The 27,822-nt window shown below is 41.6% G+C and overlaps 2 protein-coding genes across 2 annotated transcripts in view; one reads left to right on the top strand and one right to left on the bottom strand.

The window, feature by feature from the left end:
- The window catches only part of LOC139413459 (small ribosomal subunit protein bS16m-like), a 42,904-nt gene extending 29,652 nt beyond the window's left edge, over positions 1–13,252 (bottom strand). Inside the window, exon 1 of the mRNA XM_071160880.1 lies at positions 13,104–13,252. The gene's annotated coding sequence lies outside the window, so the exon portion shown is untranslated. The remainder of the gene's footprint in view (positions 1–13,103) is intronic.
- LOC139413457 (voltage-gated potassium channel subunit beta-2-like) overlaps positions 2,513–27,822 on the top strand; it is a 51,802-nt gene continuing 26,492 nt past the window's right edge. Inside the window, exon 1 of the mRNA XM_071160878.1 lies at positions 2,513–2,804. Coding sequence (XP_071016979.1) covers positions 2,587–2,804 — 218 coding nt within the window. The 5' untranslated portion in view covers positions 2,513–2,586. The remainder of the gene's footprint in view (positions 2,805–27,822) is intronic.

Genomic DNA, 27,822 nt, shown 5'->3' with positions numbered 1-27,822 from the left:
TTACAGCAGATCGCTCACATCTCAGCAACAATAGCCATGCCCAGGTCAGAGGCTCAGTGGATACTGGTCGGTGGAGCCCCAGGGGTGGGGTTTGGGGTGGACTGGGGTGGTGAGTGGGCTGGTGTGGATTAGATGTTGACACTATCTGGGCAGCCTGAGCCCCTGTTCCCTCCCTGTACACTGTCCCCAGCTTCTCCCAAGGGGTTTGGGGTGAGGAGTGTGGGGGTGGCTGTTCTCATGCTCTGTTGCTCCACCAGGACGGGAGAGGGCTCCCCAGCACCCTGCCTTCCAGTCAGGGACCCTGACCTGAGCCTCTAGAACAACACTATGACACCGTCACTCTGAACGACCCAACGGCCTCCCCCACAGCCATTGCTGGGAATCACAATAAATGTTTTGTAGAAGGAGCATTGCAGTGGCCCATCTACCCTACACAGTCACTTTCAACGAGAGGAGATGGGACAGCATCTCTCCCTGGGCCTGTCCCCCCAAAGGCGGGTGTGAAATCCAATTTAAAATGAGTTGAATTAAATACGTTTTTACTCTATATAAGTCCTAGAGCAAAAGGTTAAGGCTCTAAAAATAGGTGTGTCAGTTGGATGCAGCTTGTCTGCTGGATTCCTTTTTTTGGAGTTTGCTTCTCCACTCTGCCTTACTATTTGTCTGTTCCTCACCACATCTCTTTTAATTAGCTCCTCCAGCAGAAGCAACTAGCTGCATGGGCCTGGTTAGATAAGGTTCAGTATTAGATTACTTGTAACGCAAGCCTCTACTGTCTCCTTACTCCTTCAACCAATAGTGTGTTGTCTCTTATTACCACAGTGTTTACTGTGACCTTCCACCATTATTATATTAAGCCAAGCTCATCCACTCACTAAGTCCCCCTGAACACGGACATTGTCTTACATATCAATTGCTTGTCGCCATGCAGGAAGTAATTGGATACGGGCTATGTTCTTATTTATGTAACAAAATTATTCAAATGAATAAATATGCCAGGAATAATTTATTTTCAGTTAAAGGGATACTTTGGGACTTTGGGAGCAACTTTCACAGAGACAAAAAAAAATGGTATCCACGAGTTAATTTGACTCTGGGGAAGTAGATAAAGAGCCCCAATGCCAAAATCCAGAGGAATCCCCACAGATAGAACAATGAGACAGATGTTTTAGGGATGTATTCACATTTAATGTGAAGCCGAAGATGAACTACTGAACCACATTGGACCTGATTGAACCAAACTGGACCACTCGGAACCTGACAGGACCAAGCTGTACCATACTGGACCTGACTGGACCACACTCTGCCACAGTGACTGCGCCATGCTGAACCTGACTTAGCCATGCTGGAGCAGGGAGGTAGATGAGAAGTGGATCAAAAATACACCAGCCAGCCTCTCCTATAACAGCAGCTGTGGACACTCTCTTGCCCCTTCCCTTCATCTCTCCCTCCCTCTATCTGTCGCTTGCTCTCTCACGCTCGCTCTTTCTCTCTCTCGTGCTAGTGTAACCCTCTCAATACTCCTCTCCATAGCATCTCTCCATATCCCTCCCACCCTCTCTCTTTCTTCTCCTCCTCTTCTCTTGTCTGCATTCACTCTGCCTCTTTATACCATGCGCTAGGTATACACATGTAAGTTTAATCCGGGAGACAGCGGAGGGATGGGAGTCAGTGAACAAGAGACTGCTCTCTGATTGAAAAACAGAGCTGCTGAGTAGTCACACAACCAGGACAGCTGCTGCTGCTGTGGACATTGTAAGGGATCAGAATTTTACCTCCTGGAGTAGTTCATCATCTCTTTGTGATCATGTGTCTCCATTCTCTGTGTTATCTGTAGAACTGAGCTCCAGATTAAAAGGAAATTGCAGAATGATTGCATCTGCCCGTCAGTCTGTGATGAGCCTCTGATTACTACAGAAAGCTTGAGTGAGACAGTCGGATGAATCGAGGACAAGCCAGTCGAGACTGCAAAGGGAGATTCATTAAACTGCTGTTCTCGTCGTAAGACGCTATACCTTTTTTTGGAGGGTGCGTCTTCGTCTGGTTTTGTGTCTCTGCCGGGACCGAGACGGTGTTCCTGTGCCAGCAGTCTGAAGTGGCCGGTTGTTGGTTTCTGTAGCAGACAAAGCAGAGACACCCACACAGGCTGAGGCTGTGTTGAAGCAGGAAACCCTCGGAAGACGATAATTCTCCTCTCCTCTTGTCTCTGCAGACATAGCTGACTACCCTGACTACCCTGACACTGACCTGACTACCCTGACACTGACCTGACTACACTGATACTGACCTGACTACACTGACACTGACCTGACTACACTGATACTGACCTGACTACACTGACCTGACTACACTGACACTGACCTGACTACACTGACACTGACCTGACTACACTGACACTGACCTGACTACACTGACACTGACCTGACTACACTGACACTGACCTGACTACCCTGACACTGACCTGACTACCCTGACACTGACCTGACTACCCTGACTACTGAAAGTAGCCGTGTCTTAGACTGACCCACCACAATCTTTAACCGGAGCACCTGAAGCCGTGCCTGGTGGCTCCCAGTCCCAGCCAGGATGCAGGTGTCGTTAGTGTGTACGGACCACAACCGTGGAGGGGTGAGCCGCAGTACAGAGGAGCGGCTCAACCACCGCCAGAATGCCAACAGCCCCAACACAGGCACCCGCAACAAGTTCAGGGCTGTGGCCATGGTGGCCCGTAGTCTGGGACAGCTCACGGTCCAGAGCCAGCCCACGTCCAGCGACCAGAGCATACGGACCGGCATGAAGTATAGGTAGGACAGACCCTAGTCACTGTAGACCTGAGACAGAGAATGAGGTGTAAGGACATTAAGATAAACTTAATTATTGGTGTCCAACTAGACTCTCTCGAGTGAAGGTGCAGTCTGGAAGATCGTAACCTGGAGATCAGATGGGGATTTATAGAAAATGGGGCCATGGCATGTAAAGAATGTTTGTTTCCTGGTATCAGATTGCATACAGGAAGGAGCATGGTTTCATGGTGAGCTGAATATAGTTACACTGTATGTTAATTTCCCCCCATGACTGCTCCTTGTTATCTTTTGCATATTAGTGATTACATATCACCCTCTACATGTTGTATAGGATTGATGTGAATCACTCAGACGTATGAGTTGATGGATGTGAATAACACAGCTTTAATCCTAAACCATTCAGATTGTTTTGTTGTGTATTTGGCAGTGGGCTGTAGAGTATGAAATCTGGCTTTGCAATACAATTCTTCTTTAAACAGCTCCGTACTCCAAATGGGCTGCTTTCTAAAGCTTTATTATTTTGAGATTGATGGAAGTTGTTCTCTTAAATGATTAGAATCTAATTTCCCCTGGGTGATGTATATTAGTAATCCTTCCATGCTCAGTAAAGACCCCAATATAGTCCCATCAGCAGAAACTCTCTGTTCTAATAGTTTGAATAAGAGGGAACAACATGTTCAACCTTGTCAACTAACAACTACTCACCATTAGTTCTATGTTAGGCAATATTGGAGACTCATAGGAAGCTGAGCTGTGTTTCTATTATAACAGAATAATACAAAAATTGGCGTAGGGAGGGTAAGGTATGTTGAGCCATTTTTTACATTCAGCATGACTATGTCAAGGGAAATATAGTATTCTTTCTAACAATATTTCAGGATGTTGTGTATCCCTGAAAATAATTCAAATTCATGGTAACATAATAGTTGAAAACATAGCACAACTTAACCCCGATACGGGGTAAGTGGGTGTGGTTTTCCTGTGACAGTGGGTGATGGTGTCCCGTGTAGATGTCAACCGGCATGGCCGATTAATTAGGGCCGATTTCAAGTTTTCATAACAATCTGTAATCTGCATTTTTGAACGCCGATTATGGCCGATTACATTGCAATCCACGAGGAGACTGCATGGCAGACCACTTGTTACACAAGTGCAGCATCAAAAGGACCTTATGGCTGCAAGGAGCCAAGGTAAGGTGCTAGCTAGCATTAAACTTAAAAAACAATCAATCTTAACATAATCACTAGTTAACTACACATGGTTGATGATATTACTAGTTTAACTAGCTTGACCTGCGTTGCATATAATCAATGCGGTGCCTGTTAATTTATCATCGAATCACAGCCTACTTCAACTTCGCCAAACGGGTGATGATTTATCAAAAGTGCATTAGCGAAAAAAGCACAATTGTTGCACAAATGTACTTAACCATTTACATCAATGCCTTTCTTAAAATCAATACATAAGTATATTTTTTAAACTGCATATTTAGTTAAAATAAATTTATGTCAGCAGGCAATATTAACTAGGGAAATTGTGTCATTTCTCTTGCGTCCTGTGCAACAGAGTCAGGTTATATGCAGCAGTTTGGGCCGCCTGGCTTTTTGCGAACTGTGTGAAGACCATTTCTTCCTAACAAAGACCGTAATTAATTTGCTAGAATTTTACATAATTATGACATAACATTGAAGGTTGTGCAATGTAACAGCAATATTTAGACTTAGGGTTGCCACCCGTTCGATAAAATAGATAACGATTCTGTATTTCAGTGAAAGAATAAACGTTTTGTTTTCGAAATGATAGTTTCTGGATTTGAACATATTAATGACCTAAGGCTCGTATTTCTGTGTGTTTATTATATTATAATTAAGTCTATGATTTGATATTTGATGGAGAAGTCTGACTGAGCGGTGGTAGGCAGCAGCAGGCTGGTAAACATTCATTCAAACAGCCATTTCCTGCATTTGCCAGCAGCTCTTAGCAATGCTTGAAGCACAGTGCTGTTTATGACTTCAAGCCTATCAACTCCCGAGATTAGGCTGGCAACACTAAAGCACCTATTAGAACATCCAATAGTCAAAGGTATATGAAATACAAATGGTATAGAGAGAAATAGTCCTATTATTCCTATAATAACTACAACCTAAAACTTTATTACATGTCACATATTGCACTTTTACTTTCTTCTCCAACACTGTGTTTTTGCATTATTTAAACCAAATTGAACGTGTTTCATTATTTATTTGAGACTAAATTGATTTTATTTATGTATTATATTAAGTTAAAATAAAAGTGTTCATTGTTCATTCATTATTGTTGTACTTGTCATCATTACAAATATATTTATAAAAATCGTCCAATTATTCGGTGTCTGCTTTTTTTGGTCCTCCAATAATCGGTATCGGCGTTGAAAAATCATAATCGGTCGACCTCTAGTCCTGTGACGGTGGGTGATGGTGTCCTGTGACAGCTGGTGATGGTGTCCTGTGACAGCTGGTGATGGTGTCCTGTGACAGCTGGTGATGGTGTCCTGTGACAGCTGGTGATGGTGTCCAGTGACAGTGGGTGATGGTGTCCAGTGACAGTGGGTGATGAATTCCAGTGACAGTGGGTGATGGTTTCCAGTGACAGTGGGTGATGGTTTCCAGTGACAGTGGGTGATGGTGTCCTGTGACAGTAGGTGATGGTTAAAAGTTTAATTCATGAAATGGGGGTGTGGTATATTGTATATCTTAAATGTATGCCTACATTCAGATATAGATCTCTGTTCAATATCTTGACCAGTGCTAGTTTTCCCGATAACAATGAAATTTAGGCTTAAGAGTGTTTTCCTACAATGGCAGAAGATGCAACATGCGTTTCCCAAAACACTACGCAGAGAGAACGATCGCTAAGTGTGTCGAGAGGATTGAAAGAAGAGGAGCGCTGCTCTCGGACCAGCCTTCTCCATTCAAGTTTTACCTTAACGTTATAATTATTTCGCAATACTGACAACGGATCAGCTCCTCGAGATATATTACCACCTATGGCTGCAAATATTGAGGCAAGCTTATTCTAATGCTTACCCAATAAAAGTTCACAAAGTCACAGTTGGCACATCATTGCGCTTGTTAGGCTATGCATCATTAAATACATTGAGACAAACTACACACAAGCCTACAAGTAGCAAAATAGAACTCAACTGATTGAACATGAAATGTATTTCAATATGATTGAAATAGGTTTATAGCCTACTGTTTATATTTTAAGGCAGTCATCTCTGTTTTCATTTGAAAATATTTTTATGTCACTTGTTTGTATGATTTGCAAGGACATTAGCAACTTGTATTTGTAGTGAACGTTGTTATGAAGTTTCAGTGGTCCCAGATAGACGGATAAACCAAGTGATTCTGTTTTTAGCAGAGATCATCTGTAAAGTGACATGGGAGGGCAAAAAAACATCTAACAACGCACTTAGCTGTTTTACACTTGGTCTGAGGCAGGTGTTAGATTACGAGTGTTTAAATGTTTTTATTTAACTTTGATTTAACTAGGCAAGTCCGTTAAGAACAAATTCATATTTAAAATGACGGCCTACACCGGCCAAACCTGGACGGCACTGGGCCAATTGTGCGCCTCCCTATGGAGCTCCCAATCACAGCGGGTTGTGATACAGCCTGGATTCAAACCAGGGTGTCTGTAGTGACGCCTCTAGCACTGAGATGCAGTGTCTTAGACCGCTGCGCCACTCGTGAGCCCAATGTTAATAATGATAGTTTTGGGAAACAGCTTGGAGATTTAATGATGCTCCTACAAAAGTTCTAAAGAATAACTAGCCTTAAGATGCTTTTGGTAAACCGGTCCCAGATTACTGGGCCAAGGATGTTGTTTCGATGTGCCAATTTGTTTTCAAGTTCTCTGCATTTCAGGCTACTAAGCCCATGAAACTGGTCGGCAAGATTCTTGATATGTTTATCAACCTCAGACTCCATGTCATCAGATCAGACCATGTGTGCCTCTGCTACTCTGTCATAGCCTCTCTTTCACACAGGTACATGTTCGTTTTTTTTTCATTACTTTAACCCGAACGTTTCCTAAAAAGTTCAAAGATGGTTTCATTTCAATTTTGGTAATGTTCTAAAAACGTTCTCCAGATGGGTTGACATTGGGAATGCTCTCAAATAGTTAAGAGAACATTAACCTCTCTAGGCTAGGGGACGGTATTTTCACATCTGGATGAAAAGTGTGCCCAAAGTAAACAACCTGCTACTCAGGCCCAGAAGCTAGGATATGCATATTATAAGTTTCTAAAACTGTTTGAATGATGTCTGTGAATATAACATAACTTATTTTGCAGGTGAAACCCGAGGACAAACCAACCAGGATTTAATTTTTTAGGTCACTCTCTTTTCAATGGGTTTTCTATGGGGATCTAGATTTCTAAGGCTCTTGCTTGCAGTTCCTATAGGTTTATGTTTTTCCTTTGAGAAATGAAGAAGTAGGGCTGTTCAGAACGAGGGTTGAGTGTAGTGTACTGTTGTGGTTGGGGCGCTCCACTTTGTTTTTATCCGCTATTGAACGCAGTTCATCCCGTCTTAAATTGTATTGATTATTATTATTATGTTAAAAAATAGTTAAAGTTGTATTAGGAAAGTTGTTTGAAATGTTTGGACAAAGATTACAGGTAACTTATTAGATATTTTGTAGTCATGTTGCGCGAGTTGGAACCAGTGTTTTTCTGGATCAAACGCACCAAATAAATTGACATTTTGGAGATATAACGACGGAATTAATCTAACAAAAGGACCATTTGTGATGTTTATGGGACATATTAGAGTGCCAACAAAAGAAGATCATCAAAGGTAAGGCATGAATTATATAATTATTTCTGAGTTTTGTGTCGCGCCTGGCGGGATGAAATATGATTGTCTGTGTTTGTTTGATGGGGTGCTGTCCTCAGAAAATAGCATGGTTTGCTTTCGCCGTAAAGTATTTTTGAAATCTGACACCGTGGCTGGATAAACAGAAGAAAAGCTTTAACTTGGCATATTGCACTTGTGATTATATGAAAGTTAAATATTTCTAATAATTTAATTTTAATTTGGCGCTCTGCCATTTCACTGGATGTTGTCAAATCGATCCCGTTAACGGGATTTGACCCCTAAGAAGTTTTAAGATCAGGTGAGGCCAATTAGTGGGCGTGGCCAACAAACTTAAAGGCCCAGTGCAGTCAAACACGTGACTTTTCTGTGCTTTATACACAGGTAACTGCCAAAATAATGGAAATACTTAAGTATTTCAGGGATACAAAGTATATTGAAAGCAGATGCTTCCACACAGGTGTGGTTCCTGAGTTAATTAAGCAATTAACATCCCAACATGTTTAGGGTCATGTATAACAATTGCCCCCATAGGATGACAATGTCCCCATCCATAGGGCACGAGTGGTCACTGAATGGTTTGATAAGCATGAAAACAATATAAGCCATATGCCATGGCTGTTTCAGTCACCAGATCTCAACCCAATTGAACATTTATGGGAGATTCTGCAGCAGCGCCTGAGACAGCATTTTCCACCACCATCAACAAAACACTAAATTATGGATTTTTTTGTGGAAGAATGGTATTGCATCCCTCCAATAGAGTTCAAGTCGAACATCTCATTCCAAAATCAAGGGCATAAATATAGAGTTTGCCCCCCCCTTAGACCTGGCTTGCAGTCGGTGTTCCAATTCATCACAAAGGTGTTTGATCAGGTTGAGGTTAGGGATCTGTGCAAGTCAGTCAAGTTCTTCCGCACCGATTTCAACAAACCATTTCTGTATGGACCTCGGTTTGTGCACGGGAGCATTGTCATGCTGAAACAGGACAGGGCATTCCCCAAACTGTTGCCACAAAGTTGGAAGCACAGAATCGTCTATAATGCTGTAGTGTTAAGATTTCCCTTCATTGGAACTAAGGTGCCTAGCCCGAACCATGAAAAACAGCCCCAGATCATTATTCCTCCTCCACCAAACCTTACAGTTATATAATTTATATTAAATAAATTAATAAATTATATAATTTAATTACGATACAAGCGTCATGAAACCTATAACACAATGTGTTTTTTCATCCTTACTTGCTTACCACTTTTTCCATGTAGTTTCTACCTTCACAGATTCTAGGAAGATCTCTTGCTTTTCCTGAATATTAAATATTATTACATATTTAGGAAGAGGTGGGGTGTGAGGAGTCAAAATGTCACTTTGGTTCTGATGTTATACTTTGTTGAGCCAAAGGGTTAGTTGAGCCACCCCCTGTTTCTAGGAAACCATACACAAAGGGTGGCTCATCTAACCCTTTGGCACAATTTACCCCACTCTCCCCTACCCCCAAAATGTACTTATTTGGTACAAAATGTCTACTGTGTTCTTAAAAAATAAAGGTCAAAGCAATTAACATTTTAGAGGTGGTATTTACATGCATAAACACGTGGTTTGTGTGGGGTGAATAATGAAGTGGTTTGTGTGGGGTGAATAATTAAAATCATTAGAGCTTCTTCATGCATACTGATAGTTTAGGGGGGATGGTTGTCAAATGGAATGTCTTTTAAACCCACAGTCTAGGCAAAAAGCTGCGGGCGCAGAAAAGGCTGTCCTGTAGCTTTGTCCTTAGTGGAATTGATTTGGAATGAATCTGCATCGTCAGTGAACGAGCATCCCGTTCGTATTGCTGCAGTACTCAGATAAACTGTGTATGTTTCCAGATACGAGAGGAAACATGAGCCGACTTTATTAAACTCAGTGTTTTAAGAAATTCTATTTGACCATGCCTCAACCTCTGCTGTCGCTGATTCTTAATGTCCACCGTGTCAGTTGTAGATCTTCTAAGATCAACCCACTGCTTTCCATTGCAAATAAGATTACATGGAGGACAGCCATTTGAAAGGGACAGATATTGACAGGACTATGCTAGATGTTGAAACTCTGAATGCACAGAAGCGGCCCTCTAGTCTAGTCATGTCGACAAACACAATGATGATAAGAATTAATAGACGGGTTCAGCTCAGGGCAATGAGGGCTTTTTCTGTCTCTTCATTTCAATTTGTGTAAACTTGTGCCCACATGTTGAGCATTTCTTGGTGGGACTGAATCTATGTGTTTTTGATTTGTGTGTGAGCTACTGAGCACGCATCTCCCTGACATTCCCCTTTAAGTAAACTCTTTCCAGCGCTGCAGAGCAGAGAATTGGGCCACTATACTCTCAACTTTCACATTTCAGCACTGGACCGAATGTGAGAGCCCTCACACAGTTTCAGCGTAGAACAGCAGGTGTATTGGGACACAATTCAGCTCACTTCAATTCAGTTTTATTTGTATTTGCCTCTGCAATTTCACAATGGGATAAAACCGTGCCCTACTCCTCAAACTCCTCATAGAAACCCAGGCTTTCCAAGCATAATAAATGATGTTTCTGCTCATTAAGCACAGAGGCCATGGAGTCAGTCTGTAGTCCTCTCTAGTGAGTATTTTTCTTGCCTAATGGTGATTATGGTTAGACTCTAATGTGTCCTGTGGGTGGACCAATGGCAGACAGGTGTGCTGTGGACACCCAAGCCAGGTGTAGCTAACCCAGAGAAGTGGAGGGACAACGGCTATGTGGGAAAGAGGGATACCTAGTGTACTGAAATGTGTCTTCTGCATTTAAACCAACCCCTCTGAATCAGAGAGATGCGGGGGCTGCCTTAATCGACATACACGTCATCGGAGCCCGGAGAACAGTGGGTTAACTGCATTGCTCAGGGGGAAAATGACAGATTTTTACCTTGTCAGCTCGAGGATTTGATCTAGCAAGCTTTCAGGTACTGGCCTCCTTCAGCTACAGTACATGAAGGATAAAGGGAAAAACATGGAGAAAATGCTGCTCAGTATAACTGGAGAGTGATGTTCGACTTGGTCTCACATGCCTATAAACCTGTGAGCCATGGTACACTGGCCATAGGGCATTGTTATCCCACCTGAACATGATAGTACTTTCCATTGTCAGCCAAGGTCGGATGTCCAGAGGATGACCATCGCTGTCCATCGCTTCATATTCAATTCAGCTTTGCATGCATGGGTCCGTTCCAATTCCCGCTTTGAAGCCGTGATCTGAATGGAAGATGACAGATCCATCCCTGGGGGCAGCAGGCTGGTCACATGACTGACCTCCCATCCCCACCGGGCCAAGCAAAGCATCCAAGTGTTCATCTCAAGGTATGGAAAGAGAAAGAAATGTCCAGTAGCTAGCTACCAGAGTTCACCAGAGTCGGAGCTGCTCCGTTATGTGCCTGCACCACAACTCACTACTGGCAGCCCAGCCCGTGCCTCATCCTCCTCCTCCCGGGAATTATTAAATGTCTTTAGTCAGAACTGAATTAATGATGCACGCAAAACTGCTTATGATTATTTAAAGCAGCCCTTCTTGGCTTCTCAGGGAAACTGCAGAATATCCAACTGGCTGGCAGGGCAGGTGGGGAGTTAATCCTATAAGATATAGAGCCAAAGAAAAAGCCTTTAGTGAACTAACACTCTCACTTGACTCTTTTCCCCAATACTAGCTCTGACTTTGCTGATAGCTACTTTGAGGAAAAATGTACTTACAATGACTGTGGTATGTGGTTCTCCCTCCTAGCTATATTAAGATGAATGCACTAACTGTAGGTCGATCTAGATAAGTGTGAATGCTAAATGACTAATATGTAAATGTAAATCAAATCAAATGTATTTATAAAGCCCTTTTTACATCAGCAGATGTCACAAAGTGCTTATACAGAAACCCAACCTAAAACCCCAAACAGCAAGTAATGCAGATGTAGAAGGCTAGGAAAAACTCCCTAGAAAAGCCAGAACCTAGGAAGAAACCTAGAGAGGAACCAGGCTCTGAGGAATTGAGTGCATTTTCATCTTCCATGTCGGGTAACCCACTGTGTCTAACCACCTCTGCTCTAAACCTTTCTTCAAATTCATCAAGCGGTTCTTTCGGTTTTTGAACACATTTGGTTATCTCTCCCCAATTTGGTGGTTGTATTGGTCAGACCCTTAAGGAAAACATACATGGCTCTCCATCCATCAACCACATCTTGCTCTTCACCACCCACAGCTCTATAAACCTTTTCTTCAAGTACACCATGTTCACGGTTGTTCAAAACAAAGGCTAATAACTGTACCCATCATAAGGATGTAGATGGTAGAGTTTCTTATAACGCTATAGCGCTTCAAATGGTCCCATGTTTTCATACCCACTTCTCACGGATGTTTCAACATTTTTGACCATTCATCCAACTGTTTTGGAGATGCTGATTTGTGTGTGATTACTGTCACGTGAGATTTGAATTTACTACCCTTTACAGCCTGTGTTCTGGTTGGCCTAAGACATCATTCGTCACTGCTGTCAGTATCTGTTGACTCAAAGCCAGGCAGTGCTGACCAGATGCTTGAAACCCGATCACCCTTGCGCAACTCAGTGTGAAGGTCGATTGAGGGAACAAATGGTCCACAGGTGGGGGTCAAGTCTGTTTTTACGACCCTTGCCTGTAATTGTTGAATTTATTCTTTCAAGGTTTTGATCTGTTCACCGAGTGCCCTTAAACTTTCTTTATCTCTCTTCAATGTCCTCTCACGATTCTCCAGAAAGAATTTATCATCCCGTTTTTCTTACTTCGGCTAAAACAGTTAAAGACCATCCTGTCTTTGTCAAGGAATTAGACATCCACTGTATTTTTACCCAAGGTTTTTATACATCAGACAGATTCCATATTCCATCTTTGTCAACAATGACGGAATATTTCTTCATTATCTCTTGCCTACACTTCTCTACTTTGAAATGGTTCTTCATATCACTAAACAGTGAATTTAAAATATCTCTTCCGTCCTTTTCCAGAGTGGTTTTCTCACTTAACAATGGCATTATAATAACTTTTAAAGTTGTATAATATATATCTCTATGTTTATATATTAATTTAACCCCAAAATATATCCTCTTTTGAGGACTCAAACCTGTTCTAGAACAAATTGTCTCTGTAGGGCCTGGCTACCCATAAAAATGTATATTCACTTCAAAAAGCTTGTTGAAGGCTTACATTAACCACAAGTGTAAAAATTGCTACTCAACTAGCAACTCACTTCTATGCAACAAGAAGGTTCCACAAAAAGAAAGGACTCTTTAATAGAGGACTCAAACACCTATAATAGAGAACAAACGACTTGAACCTTAAACATCACAGATACGTATCACTCACTGCATGCATTCATTTGAACCTGATTTGGTCATTTTAAAATGATATTGGTCTAGACTCACCCAGGACTTCTGTCATCAATAAGGAGATTAAGAGTTGACTCCCCAAAGTGGGTTGCACTCAGCCTTCTCTCTTTCTTCTGGATCAACACACAGTTGAGTTTTTCTTGTTGTTCAGACCTATTCATCCGGGTCATGGCACCAAATGTTAGCAGTTGATGTTCCTCTTCAATAACACAGACCACAAGGCAAATCAGGTGGAGGAAAGAAAGCTTATTCAAAGAGGATGAATCATGTGGGGAGGTAGATGTTCATGTTCCCCTGTCCCCAGTGATTCTACCCAGTGATTCTCTCCATGTGTCATTCATAACGAGCTACCAAGAAGCTATTTCAATCAAGTTAGAGTAGCTAGCTTGTCTAACTATAATTGCTGGCATTGGTGTTCAAACAGCTAAATCATTTTTTAAGTGGCAACTTTATTTTTGAAAAGGTCCAGTCTGGTGTTTGTGCCCACCACAGCAGAGACAGCCTTAGTTAAAGTGGGACATGGTAGTAGAGCTAACACAGATGCCAAACAGCTCTATGTCATTGTACTCTTAGTTTTAAGTGCTGCATTCGACGCTGTTGACCATGATGTCCTTCTGGACAGACTGGAGAGGTGGGTTGGCCTCTCCAGTACAGTTATGAATTGGTTTAGGACCTATTTAACCGGTCGAGAGTTTGTCACCTGTGGTGATCAAAATACATATCACATGTGGCGTTCGACAAGGTTTGAATTTGGGTCCGGTACTGTTCAGTTTATATATGTTACCCCATTGGCAGCTTTATCAGAAAGCACAGCATTCATTTTCACTGCTGCGCAGATGATACACAACTTTTATTTCTGTGTCACACGGATTTTAGTTCCACGGAAAATTGATTAGACTGTATTAGTGATTTAAATTCTTGGATGGCTCAAAACTTCCTCCAGCTAAATCAAGATAAGACCGAGGTACTTATTGTTGGAGACAAAGCACAGAGAGAGAATCTAGGCGCACATTTGAATTTACAGGCAATAAAGATAAAACACCAGGTAAAAAAACCTAGGTGTTATTTTAGATTTTGAACTAAATGTTGAATCACACATTAGAAATGTGACCAAAATAGCTTTTTACCACCTGAGGAACCTTGCCAAGGTGCAGTCATTTCTCTCTCAGGCTGATACAGAGAGACTCATCCATGCTTTTATTACAAGCAGGTTTGACTACTGTATTGATCTCCTGTCTGGTCTACCCAAGAAAGCCATTGGTCAACTGCAAAACATACAGATTGCTGCAGCACGGCTCCTGACCAAGACCAGACCAGAGTGCTGCTTACACCGGAGAGCATACACCAGTTTTAAGTTCTCTGCACTGGCTGCCTGTGAGTTTTAGAATTCATTTTAAGATTATTCTATTGGTTTTTAAATCAATCCACAATTGTGCACCCCAATACATGTCAGACATGCCTTTAAGTTATGTACCCAGTAGGTCCATCGGATCCTCTGGCTCTTGGTCCGAGGCCTTCCCAAAGCCTCGGACCAAGAGGCATGGAGAGGCAGTCTTTAGTTATTATGCCCCCAGCCTCTGGAATAGCCTGCCAGAAAAACTGAGGGGTCTGAAACTGTGGAGATATTTAAAATAGATCTTAAAACTTAATTTTAGCTTTGCTTTTCCTTAGGGTGATTTTTAGTTGTTCAGTTTTGTAATTCTTTTGTTTTTTTATCTTATGTTTGTTGTGTAGTAAATATTTCAGCTTTTATTTTCATAGTTTTTTTATTAGTTGTTTCCTGTAAAGCGCATTGCATTCCATGTATGAAATGTGCTGTAAATAAAGCTTGATTTTATGCCTGCTGGCAAGGTTGGTAGGCAAGCAATAACTAAATGTACTGAATAAGACTCACATTCCTTTCAATAGAGAAGAATATGTTGTTTATTTGAAAAAAGAACCACCAGTCAGGAGAATACAGACAGCTCAAGAGGCATAGTTAGATATGCAGAAAAAATATACATATTTTTGACAGAATTAAGAAGAATGATTATGACTCTAGATTGCAAGAAAAAGCTGTTTCAGGTGTTTGAAAAATGATCCAACTTCAGGATGGCCCGCCCAAATCCACCCCCCAGCAGTACTCACGTACTTTGTGCCCCCTCGGATTTTGGGGGTGGATGACACACCAGATTACAGCACCCAGTATAACTAACTGGCAGAGTGATGTGTCTGTGTGTGAGCTGAGCAGATGGTGTTTAAATCACACTGCTGTGTTGTTCAGGTGTGAGTTAACTAGCAGAGATGGAGCAACACCGCCTGGTGCCTAGCCTATCTACAGTATATGATTCAGCAGTCCATCTGCATTGGCTGTGCTACTTTGAAGTCTTGTCAATTTTAGACCATACCTGAACAGGTCAGTGTTTACAAAGAAGACGATTGCAGGAAATGGGTGCAATTTACATATGAAAGCTGCAACATGGATGCATGCTCTTGTTTAGGAGTTTAGCTTGAGACGTGTCAGGCTATATTTCAAAGTCATCCTACGCCTTTTGTTGTCAAGTGATTGGATTTAGGTAATCTCAGTTCTGTAGCTGTTTTTACCCCTCAGAGTTCCAAGCATGGGTATATTGGCCTATATGTAGTGTGGGTTACAAAATGATTGGGTGTTTTTGATTTGGGTGATGGCTAATCAGAATCACTTTATTCTCAATTACATTTACACATACCCAGAATTTGACTTAGTGAATAGATGCTGCCAGCAATAGACAATGTACAGACAGAATACAGACAAAGTCAACATACAGGATATACAATATAAATACAGAGAACATAAAACACTGGAGTAAAACTGAGTTACAGTAAGGATATATATATATATATATATATATATATATATATATATATATATATATATATATATATATATATATATATATATATATACAGTGCCTTGCGAAAGTATTCGGCCCCCTTGAACTTTGCGACCTTTTGCCACATTTCAGGCTTCAAACATAAAGATATGAAACTGTATTTTTTTGTGAAGAATCAACAACAAGTGGGACACAATCATGAAGTGGGACGACATTTATTGGATATTTCAAACTTTTTTTTAAAATCAAAAACTGAAAAATTGGGTGTGCAAAATTATTCAGCCCCCTTAAGTTAATACTTTGTAGCGCCACCTTTTGCTGCGATTACAGCTGTAAGTCGCTTGGGGTATGTCTCTATCAGTTTTGCACATCGAGAGACTGACATTTTTTCCCATTCCTCCTTGCAAAACAGCTCGAGCTCAGTGAGGTTGGATGGAGAGCATTTGTGAACAGCAGTTTTCAGTTCTTTCCACAGATTCTCGATTGGATTCAGGTCTGGACTTTGACTTGGCCATTCTAACACCTGGATATGTTTATTTTTTAACCATTCCATTGTAGATTTTGCTTTATGTTTTGGATCATTGTCTTGTTGGAAGACAAATCTCCGTCCCAGTCTCAGGTCTTTTGCAGACTCCATCAGGTTTTCTTCCAGAATGGTCCTGTATTTGGCTCCATCCATCTTCCCATCAATTTTAACCATCTTCCCTGTCCCTGCTGAAGAAAAGCAAGCCCAAACCATGATGCTGCCACCACCATGTTTGACAGTGGGGATGGTGTGTTCAGGGTGATGAGCTGTGTTGCTTTTACGCCAAACATAACGTTTTGCATTGTTGCCAAAAAGTTCAATTTTGGTTTCATCTGACCAGAGCACCTTCTTCCACATGTTTGGTGTGTCTCCCAGGTGGCTTGTGGCAAACTTTAAACAACACTTTTATGGATATCTTTAAGAAATGGCTTTCTTCTTGCCACTCTTCCATAAAGGCCAGATTTGTGCAATATACGACTGATTGTTGTCCTATGGACAGAGTCTCCCACCTCAGCTGTAGATCTCTGCAGTTCATCCAGAGTGATCATGGGCCTCTTGGCTGCATCTCTGATCAGTCTTCTCCTTGTATGAGCTGAAAGTTTAGAGGGACGGCCAGGTCTTGGTAGATTTGCAGTGGTCTGATACTCCTTCCATTTCAATATTATCGCTTGCACAGTGCTCATTGGGATGTTTAAAGCTTGGGAAATCTTTTTGTATCCAAATCCGGCTTTAAACTTCTTCACAACAGTATCTCGGACCTGCCTGGTGTGTTCCTTGTTCTTCATGATGCTCTCTGCGCTTTTAACGGACCTCTGAGACTATCACAGTGCAGGTGCATTTATACGGAGACTTGATTACACACACGTGGATTGTATTTATCATCATTAGTCATTTAGGTCAACATTGGATCATTCAGAGATCCTCACTGAACTTCTGGAGAGAGTTTGCTGCACTGAAAGTAAAGGGGCTGAATAATTTTGCACGCCCAATATTTCAGTTTTTGATTTGTTAAAAAAGTTTGAAATATCCAATACATGTCATTCCACTTCATGATTGTGTCCCACTTGTTGTTGATTCTTCACAAAAAAAATACAGTTTTATATCTTTATGTTTGAAGCCTGAAATGTGGCAAAAGGTCGCAAAGGGGGCCGAATACTTTCGCAAGGCACTGTATATGCAGAGGAAGGGATGCTGCCATGACAAATTTATACAGTGTAGGGCTGACCTCAGTTAGTTGACTGGTCAATTGTTTGGTCTTTAGGCTTTTGGTCGCCCGAGATTGTTTTAGTCGAGCAGTAACAAGTATTTATGTGTACACATATTTGCGCCCATCTCAGTGAACTAATCCATTGCAGAGGCCTCGACTAAAAGCCCATTTCTGCTTGATCTGAAAATGTGGTAGGAGGCTCCATATGGAGGGTGTGATGCAATAGCAGAGCCTCCAGAGGCATGCAGAGGCCAAATCGAGTTCTGTACCACGTCGCCATGCGCCTCCCAAATTTTGGAACATTGTTAAGGGCTCTGTATACCTCCGCATGGACATGATCGGTTGACGGTAGGTAGGGGCGGTACATCCTGTATCAACACAAACTCACTTATTTGACAACAGCTCTGCTCCACGAAGCACAAGAAGTAGGAATGCCCTGACTCCTGCTGAGGGCGTAGCCGCCGGATTGACCATGCACTCAGATGCGCAATGCACTCCTCTCTCCAGTATGCGTTCCCACGCCAGTTTGTGCACATTCATTGTTTGCTTTTGATTGTTAGTATATATCAATTTCCCATTACATATCACCAGTAGTACATTTACATTTCTAATCTACAATGTCTATTACTTTGGTTACGCTCAGTTATTTTTATGCACTCATTATTATTCCAGTCTTCCAGTCTTCATTGTTTGCAGAGTGCACAACCTATGCTACGCTTGTGAGAAACACGTTTTGGTTTATTTCATTCTATTTACAAGTTTAGTCATTGTCTTTTTTTTGGAGCACTCCTGTCAATGTTTAGTAAGGACACGCACGCATAGAAGTAGGCCTATAGGCTACCTGGCCTGATTATGCATAGAAGTAGGCCTATAGGCTACCTGGCCTGATTATACATAGAAGTAGACCTATAGGCTACCTGGCCTGATTATACATAGAACTAGGCCTAAAGGCTACCTGGCCTGATTATACATAGAAGTAGGCCTAAAGGCTACCTGGCCTGATTATACATAGAAGTAGACCTATAGGCTACCTGGCCTGATTATACATAGAAGTAGACCTATAGGCTACCTGGCCTGATTATACATAGAACTAGGCCTAAAGGCTACCTGGCCTGATTATACATAGAAGTAGGCCTAAAGGCTACCTGGCCTGATTATACATAGAAGTAGGCCTAAAGGCTACCTGGCCTGATTATACATAGAAGTCGGCCTAAAGGCTACCTGGCCTGATTATACATAGAAGTAGGCCAAAAGGCTACCTGACCTGCACACAAATGTAGGCATATAAATGTGCCCATTTGTGGATTTAATAGTATTTATGATTGGCTTAAGGCACCACCACTAATGACCTGTGGAGCTTCTCAAAGTAATGTTTTCTTCACCTCAAACAGCAAGCAAATTTAAGTCTGTTTTTACATCCATTGAGAATTACAATAGTTTCTCAATGTATTTGAAAAATCTTTCGATAACCACTCATCACAAAAGGGAAAAATGTCATGCTCTGATCCAATAGAAACGTCATAAAATAGGCCTACATGACTACTTCTTATCAGTGCTTAAATTGGACTGAAATAAGTTCCGGTACTCATTTTTGGTGCTGGTACTGTTTATATTAGGTGCAGAAGCTCCACAGTACTTTTGAGCTAATATTTTATAAGAGAAACAAGAGCTCAAGCAGTAGAACATTTGAGGTGCCGGTACTCAGCTCCGGAGTCAAGCACTGTTTCTTATCCCTTGCGCAAATAGCCTCCAGCTGTGTCTGTCCCGAGCTCACTGGCAAGGGAAATTTTATATAATGTTGCAAGTTCGCTAGCGGTCGGGCCAGAACAAAGTTAATAGCTGATACAATGTTTCAAGTTTGTTGCAGACAGGATGTAACATATATGCCGGGAGTCAGGATGCAGAAGGTGAGGCTAATAATGAACCGATACAGATTAACAAACATGAGCCGCATACTGAACGTGAGAGAAAACAATACTACCTAATGACTTATGTTAACTGAGGGCTAAATAAAGGGTGAGTAATCAAGGGGAAAATGATGACCAGCTGTGCATAATGATGGTGAACAGGTGTGCGTGATATAGTTGCCAGGGCCGGTGGCTAGTAGAACTGTGATGTCACACCAGAGGGAGGGGAGCAGGCATGACCCACAGGCCATGTGGAGCCAATGTGATTTATAGGATATTTATTTTTATCAGGATATTTTCTACCTGCAGGCTGCAGTGTATTTATTTGTTGGCTTTATGTAGGCTATTTTTACATAGTTGGCCGTGGATGTTACTTTTTATGCTTGTATCATTTTCATTTAGATATAATTTTGATTAACCACATGACAAATGATTTTGAGATATGAAGACATTATAAATTAAATGAAACTGTTTCACGAAAATGTGCACATGAAAACCATAACTGGCACGCATATTGATAGAAAATTGTAAGATAAATTGGTATTCCACATGAGAAAGTTTACCGACTCCTTGTGTAGCCTATTACCGGCAACTTCAGGAGAGTAACGGCAGAATCTGCAAAAGCCAGCAAGAGCGGGAGGAGAATAGTTAGGTCAGGTTTTTTTCTTCTGGTAATCAAGATCTCTGGCGCCATCTTGAGGCATTTGTCTTATTTCATCAAACCGTGAGCTTTAAGCATCAGACAAGCTCAAGGCATATAGTTGATTTTAGTAAAACACGTAGGGTGTGTCTATATTTCGAAAAATACACGCTTAAAAATGTTGACCAATCGATTGGTCGAGAAGAACAGACAACTTTCGGTCGATCAAGATTTTTTTAAATTGGGGACAGCCCTAATACAGTGCATATACAGTGTTTGGCAGAGGTGTAAATTGTGTAAATGCAGTATAGTGCCGTTATTACAATAAAAGGTCTTTGATGGCAAGGTGCTGTTTTCGGGTCAAATGAAAAGTCTCTTAATCCCTATGAACACGATAGCCGGGTCATAAGAACTTCATTTTGCACTCAGAGGCTCTCTATTTGTGAGCCAGCTCTCCATGGGCTTTAGGACCCTGCCCTGTGTAGGGTGCTGTCTTTCGGATGGGACGTTAAATGGGTGTCCTGACTCTCTGAGGTCATTAAAGATCCTATGGCACTTGTCGTAAGAGTAGGAGTGTTAACCCCGGTGTCCTGGCTAAATTCCCAATCTGGCCCTCAAACCATCACGGTCACCTAATAATCCCCAGTTTACAATTGGCTCATTCATCCCCCTCCTCTCCCCTGTAACTATTCCCCAGGTCGTTGCTGTAAATGAGAACGTGTTTTCAGTCAACTTACCTAGTAAATTAACAGATAAATAAAAAAACAGGTTCCTGAAATGTGTCTCTTTAGAGAGGAACACCGAGCAGGACACTTACGCCTTCTGTACTGTAGCCGCTAGACACTCCACTCCAGTACAAACACAGATAGGACTTTATACTGCAGCCTCCAACTCTTACAGCCTCGGCTAGATACATAGCCTAGTGTTTTGAGTAATTGGCTATCTTTAATGGACAAGGAAAGAACATCTGTTTGCTAGGGGCATGTTAGGGTGAATTGCCAAATAGTGTGTGTGTGTGTGTGTGTGTGTGTGTGTGTGTGTGTGTGTGTGTGTGTGTGTGTGTGTGTGTGTGTGTGTGTGTGTGTGTGTGTGTGTGTGTGTGTGTGTGTGTGTGTGTGTGTGTGTGTGTGTGTGTGTGTGCGTGTGTGGATGTCTGAGTGAGTGCACTATGTGGATGTGTGTGCGAGAGATGTGTGCTAATGGGAGCGTGTTTAGCTGAATGGGGAGATGAAGACAGCTGTTTACTCCTTGCCTGACTGAAAGAGTTTAATTAAAGCCAGTGCTGCTCTGAGATGAGCTGTGTGTTTGCATTAGCAGCACTCTGCACTAATCTCCTCTCTATTTCTCTGCATGTTATTGTCTTAAACACACTGGAAAGAGATGTATTAAACCATCCTGCTATGTGCTGCCAGGAATAGACATTTAGCTTTCATTTCCCTTTCAACTAATCGCGTCTTTCACCCGCCAAGCCTATTCCATTTGAAATGTGTTTGTAGACGTTTATGTTGACGACTTGCTTCCTGGTTCTTGTGATTTCGCAGCATGTAGCCTATCCGTGTGTTTGTCAATGTCTAAGCTGATGAAGGGAACAGATATAATTGTGTCATGTTTTCCACATTGTCATGACTGTATGACTGCACTGTGTAGAGACCATAGGAGCTGGCAACCCCATCTGTTGTGGGTTGCTGTTACCATAGTACAGGAACTTACATTTGTCAATTATTACAGACTTTTGTTTCTTTCAAGATCCTAGTGTGCAGTATCATTTTGATCCTTTTTGAGGATCTGTTACTAGTGCACAGCATCAGAATTAGATTGTGTGTCAGTTATGTTGACGGTTGATCCCTGTTGTGTTTCTCTGTGTGACATGCCTTTGAACTGTCCATATGACATCATGAGTGTTAAAGTGGAACTGACAGCATTTTAGCAACATGAAATCTTATTACAATCTGTTCATATAAACCACCAGGAAGAATATGATGCCTTTTTAATTTTTTTGACATTTTCTGACAAGCCAGCACTTACAGTAGATATGTATAAAAAAAAAAATCATTTGCATAAATTCATAGAATGTTTGGGAATGATGTAGAGTAAGGCATTTGTGAAAATGATATATCAATATCACTGGGAAAGCGGCCATACGTTTGGACAATTAATAGACACTGCAGTAAATAAAACCTAATAAAAACATCTGTCTTGTCCAGGACCAGAGTCTATGCAGACCAGTGTGCCATAGCCAATCAGAGCTACAGTAGACCTATATGCAAATAAACCATTTTACCACATGGGCCTGCCATCATTGTCTTTGAACTGGACTGTGTGTTACAGACAGTAGCAACAGCACAACTTTAGATCATTGCCCTTGATAGTTTGATTGTATTGAAATTTACTGTCTTAGTTACAATTGCCCGTTTTTGTCCAAAATATTGAGTCATTGAAACTGAAACAGTGTATCCCGAATGGGTGGAGGCAGCAAACAATGTACCAGGCCAGCTGTGATTTACAACCTGATAGCAATATTTGTTGGACTACCAAGAAATGTCTTGGTGAATTATATTAATCATGCATTGAACTGCATCCATCTATTCTGCCAACAATGCCTTACTGTACGTCATTGTATATTTTGTCAAATATAACCTATTTTTAAAAACACCCATAAGGTTGGTTTTGTAGCATAAACTGGGCATGTTTTTGACTGATATTCTAATGATTTGTTTCATATCTGTAGAGTAGTTGTCATTTCCACTTCAATTGGTGTAGAATGGTATACTATCCCAAGCCCTTAGAATACCATGGGGAAGTACTTAGAGGCTATTAGTGTTTAGAAGTGGTGGTCCACTACTACTAAATTGTTGCCACTGCTGCAAAAAAAGGAAAATGACAGAGCAGTGGACTGTAAATGGCACGGTAAAGGTTAAAGTATACAGTATGTAAGATGCATGGTTAACTGCTTTTTACTCAGTCATCTGTGTTGTGAATATTTTAGTTCTGTCCTACACTACTGTAAATAGTGTCATATGGCACTGAATGATGCAGTGTGGTCATGATATGTGATCTAGTGAGTCAGCTTTTCTGCACCACTCTTTTTTTAGTATGTAAACTATACAGCTGCCGTGTCCGAATACCCATACTAGTGTACTACATACTTAAACTGCATACTATGTAGTCACCGTCGGAAACTATTTAGCACGTACCGTTTAGTAAAAAGTATGCGGTTTGCAACGGTCGCAATGCAGCAGTACTGGCTGAGTACTGTAGGTGGGGCGAAGCTGATTGCGGGTGGATTCTTCCAAAAATCAACAGACATTAACCAGCCTGATAATAGCTCATTTCCAAATTCAACAGACATGCATCGCATTAACCAGCCTGATAATAGCTCATTTCCAAATTCAACAGACATGCATCGCATTAACCAGCCTGATAATAGCTCATTTCCAAATTCAACAGACATGCATCGCATTAACCAGCCTGATAATAGCTCATTTCCAAATTCAACAGACATGCATCGCATTAACCAGCCTGATAATAGCTCATTTCCAAATTGATTAATTTCTCTAAACTCTGATCAGAAAAGGAATGGCATTATAGGCCTACTCACTTAGGTGCAATCTTACTGGCAGCAATATCCTTGCCTGTGAGGCCCTTTTTGTGCAAAGCAATGATAACTGCACGTGTTTCCTTGAAGGTAACCGTAGTTGACAGAGGAAGAATAATTATTCCAAGCACCACCCTCCTTTTGAAGCTTCCAGTCTGTTATTCGAACTCAATCAGCATGACATAGTGATCTCCAGCCTTGTCGTCGTCAACACTCACACCTGTGTTAACGAGAGAGTCACTGACATGATGTCAGCTGGTCCTTTTGTGGCAGGGCTGAAATGCAGTGGAAATGTTTTTGGGGGATTTGGTTAATTTGCATGGCAAATTGCAATTCATCTGATCACTCTTCATAACATTCTGGAGTATATGCAAATTACCATCATACAAACTGAGGCAGCAGACTGTGAAAATTAACATTTGTGTCATTCTCAAAACTTTTGGTCACGACTGTAGACAGGATGCGCCTGAGCTCAGTTTCGAGTCTCATAGCAAAGGGTCTGAATACTTGTGTAAATAATGTATTCTTAGAACCTGTTTTCGCTCAGACACTGTCTGATCCAGCCCATCCTACCTTGTTGACATGGTGAACACATATTGCATCTCTCAGAGCTAGCGCCTCCCACCTCCCTCAGGGCCAAATATCGGGATAGGGAAAGAGTTGGACAGGGACGGTACAGCTGTCATCCATCTGGCTCTATCTGAATTCTAGACAGTCTGATCAGGTGCAGTGGATCTACGCAAATAACCCCTGAAATAGACTTCTAAAGGCTCGCACACATCGCCCATTTCATTTAGCAGACACACCAAATGTGGATCTAGCGTTCGTCTGCCAATCGCTCAGCATGCTGTGTTTTACGGACCACACGCTCCAGATGTCTGACTGCCGAAAATGTTGACGCGATTCTACATGTAAAATGGTGTGAGCACTCAATTCACTAATAACATTGAGGTGCCATGTACTCTTGGGCAGCAAACGTAAACCTCAGAAAACCCATAAAGACTGAGATGACCGCCTCTGTTCGTTCACTTTGAAATCAGGGGCTTAGTGAACCATGAGGCCACTGGGGTACAAACAGTCCAGAGGCATCTCATCTACAGCCAATGAAATAACTCTCACACAGTCAAAGTGGTCACTGGGTCCACTCATAATGTGTTGAGGCTGACTGTAGTGTAGTATACCTCTGTAGTCCATAATTGAAGAGGGTAAGAGACGTAGATGACCTTACTGTTCTGGGCCGTGTTCAGGGAGGCGTAGCGGCAACCTGACCCCAGATCAGACCAGCCTGCTACAGTACTGCTACCAGGTCCCTGCAGGGGAGGAGAGGTGAAGGATAGCCCAGGGCCAACATGCAGTATCAACAGCCAGCCTGGTAAAATATTCAGCACTACACAGAACTGACAAAGGGAAGTATCGTTCCTAGGTGAGCGAGGACAGAGACCAGACTGTGTGTCTGATCGGTTTGTTACTTTTTGTTTGTTTTGAAAAGGACTTAACTTAAATACACACATGTCCTGCACTTGATAGTTTTCCTCAAGGTTGGCGGTATGTCACGCACAGGGCTGTGGCGGTCACAACATTTTGTCAGCCGGTGATTGTCAAGCAAATAACTGTCTGTCTCACAGTAATTGACCGTTAATTAACATGCATTTGACGTCGGAAGTTTACATACACCTTAGCCAAAAACATTTAAACTCAGTTTTTCACAATTCCTGACATTTAATCCTAGTAAAAATTCCCTGTCTTAGGTCAGTTAGGATCACCACTTTATTTTAAGAATGTGAAATGTCAGAATAATAGTAGAGAAAATTATTTATTTCAGCTTTTCTTTCTTTCATCACATTCCCAGTGGGTCAGAAGTTTACATACACTCAATTAGTATTTGTTAGCATTGCCTTTAAATTGTTTAACTTGCGTCAAATGTTTTGGGTAGCCTTCCACAAGCTTCCCACAATAAGTTGGGTGAATTTTGGCCCATTCCTCCTGACAGAGCTGGTGTAACTGAGTCAGGTTTGTAGGCCTCCTTGCTCGCACACGCTTTTTCAGTTCTGCCCACACATTTTTATAGGATTGAGGTCAGGGCTTTGTGATGGCCACTCCAATACCTTGACTTTGTTGTCCTTAAGCCATTTTGCCACAACTTTGGAAGTATGCTTGGGGTCATTGTCCATTTGGAAGACCCATTTGCGACCAAGCTTTAACTTCCTGACTGATGTCTTGAGATGTTGCTTCAATATATCCACATCATTTTCCTACCTCATGATGCCATCTATTTTGTGAAGTACACCAGTCCCTCCTGCAACAAAGCACCCCCACAGCATGATGCTGCCACCCCTGTGCTTCACGATTGGGATGGTGTTCTTCAGCTTGCAAGCTTCACCCTTTTTCCTCCAAACATAATGATCGTCATTATGGCCAAACAGTTCTATTTGTGTTTCATCTGACCAGAAGACATTTCTCCAAAAAATACGATCTTTGTCCCCATGTGCAGTTGCAAACCGTAGTCTGGCTTTTTTATGGCAGTTTTGGAGTGGGTTCTTCCTTGCTGAGCAGCCTTTCAGGTTATGATGATATAAGATGGGTTTTTCTGTGCATATAGATACTTTTGTACCTGTTTCCTCCAGCATCTTCACAAGGTCCTTTGCTGTTGTTCTAGGCTTGATTTGCACTTTTCGCATCAAAGTACGTTCATCTCTAGGAGACAGAACACGTCTCCTTCCTGAGCGTTATGGCGGCTGCGTGGTCCCATGGTGTTTATACTCTTGTACTATTGTTTGTATAGCTGAACGTGGTACCTTCAAGCGTTTGGAAATTGCTCCCAAGGTTGAACCAGACTTGTGGAGGTCTACAACTCTTTTTCTGAGGTTTTGTCTGATTTCTTTTGATTTTCCCATGATGTCACACAATGTGGCACTGAGTTTGAAGGTAGGCCTTGAAATACATCCACAGCTACACCTCCAATTGACTCAATTATGTCAATTAGGCTATCAGAAGCTTCTAAAGCCATGACATCATTTTCTGGAATTTTCCAAGCTGTTTAAAGGCACAGTCAACTTAGTGTATGTAAACCTCTGACCCACTGGAATTGTGATACAGTGAATTATTGTCACGGTCGTCCTCCTCTTCATCTGAAGAGGAGAGGCGAAACGGATCAGAGGACCAATATGCGGCGTGGTAAGTGTCCATGGTAAATCTTTAATAAAGAAAACACTGACACTGCATACAAAACAATAAACAAATGACGACCGTGAAGCTACAAAATAGACCTGTGCTGACACAAGCCACTAACATAGACAATCACCCACAAACAAACAGTGCAACCCAGGCTACCTAAGTATGATTCTCAATCAGAGACAACTAATGACACCTGCCTCTGATTGAGAACCATACTAGGCCGAAACAAAGAAATGCCCTAAAACATAGAAAAACAAACATAGACTGCCCACCCAACTCACGCCCTGACCATACTAAATAAATACAAAACAAAGGAAATAAAGGTCAGAACGTGACAATTATAAGTAAAATATTCTGTCTGTAAACAATTGTTGGAAAAATGACTTGTGTCATGCACAAAGTAGATGTCCTAACCGACTTGCCAAAACTATAGTTTGTTAACAACAAATTTGTGGAGTGGTTAAAAAATGAGTTGTAATGACTCCAACCTAAGTGTATGTAAACTTCTGACTTCAACTGTAAACACAGTTAAGCATCTCTTGGCTCCACACACAGCCTACAAGCCACTGAAAAGTCTAATAAATCCATGTAATATAGCTTGCACCTTAATAAAACCATTATTTAGTTTAGACAGGTCTAAAGAAGCATGATATGAAGAAAATGTATTCTATTTCAGAAGAATAGAATAGCATACTCTGAGTTGTCCTGATCTGGCTGTGGGCTACGCTAGCAGACAAAATTTGCTTAGAATTCCGTAGCATTATTTTATAATATGAAGAATACAATTGAACAAAGCTGAATAAAATAGAAAGGATATTTTCTCCAAACGATTTGATGGAGTGTGTACATTCTGT

Source organism: Oncorhynchus clarkii, chromosome 7 (genome assembly GCF_045791955.1).
Source record: "Oncorhynchus clarkii lewisi isolate Uvic-CL-2024 chromosome 7, UVic_Ocla_1.0, whole genome shotgun sequence".
NCBI lineage: Eukaryota > Metazoa > Chordata > Actinopteri > Salmoniformes > Salmonidae > Oncorhynchus > Oncorhynchus clarkii.
Note: the sequence above shows the minus strand (reverse complement) of the source record. Positions and strands in the feature narration are given on the sequence as shown.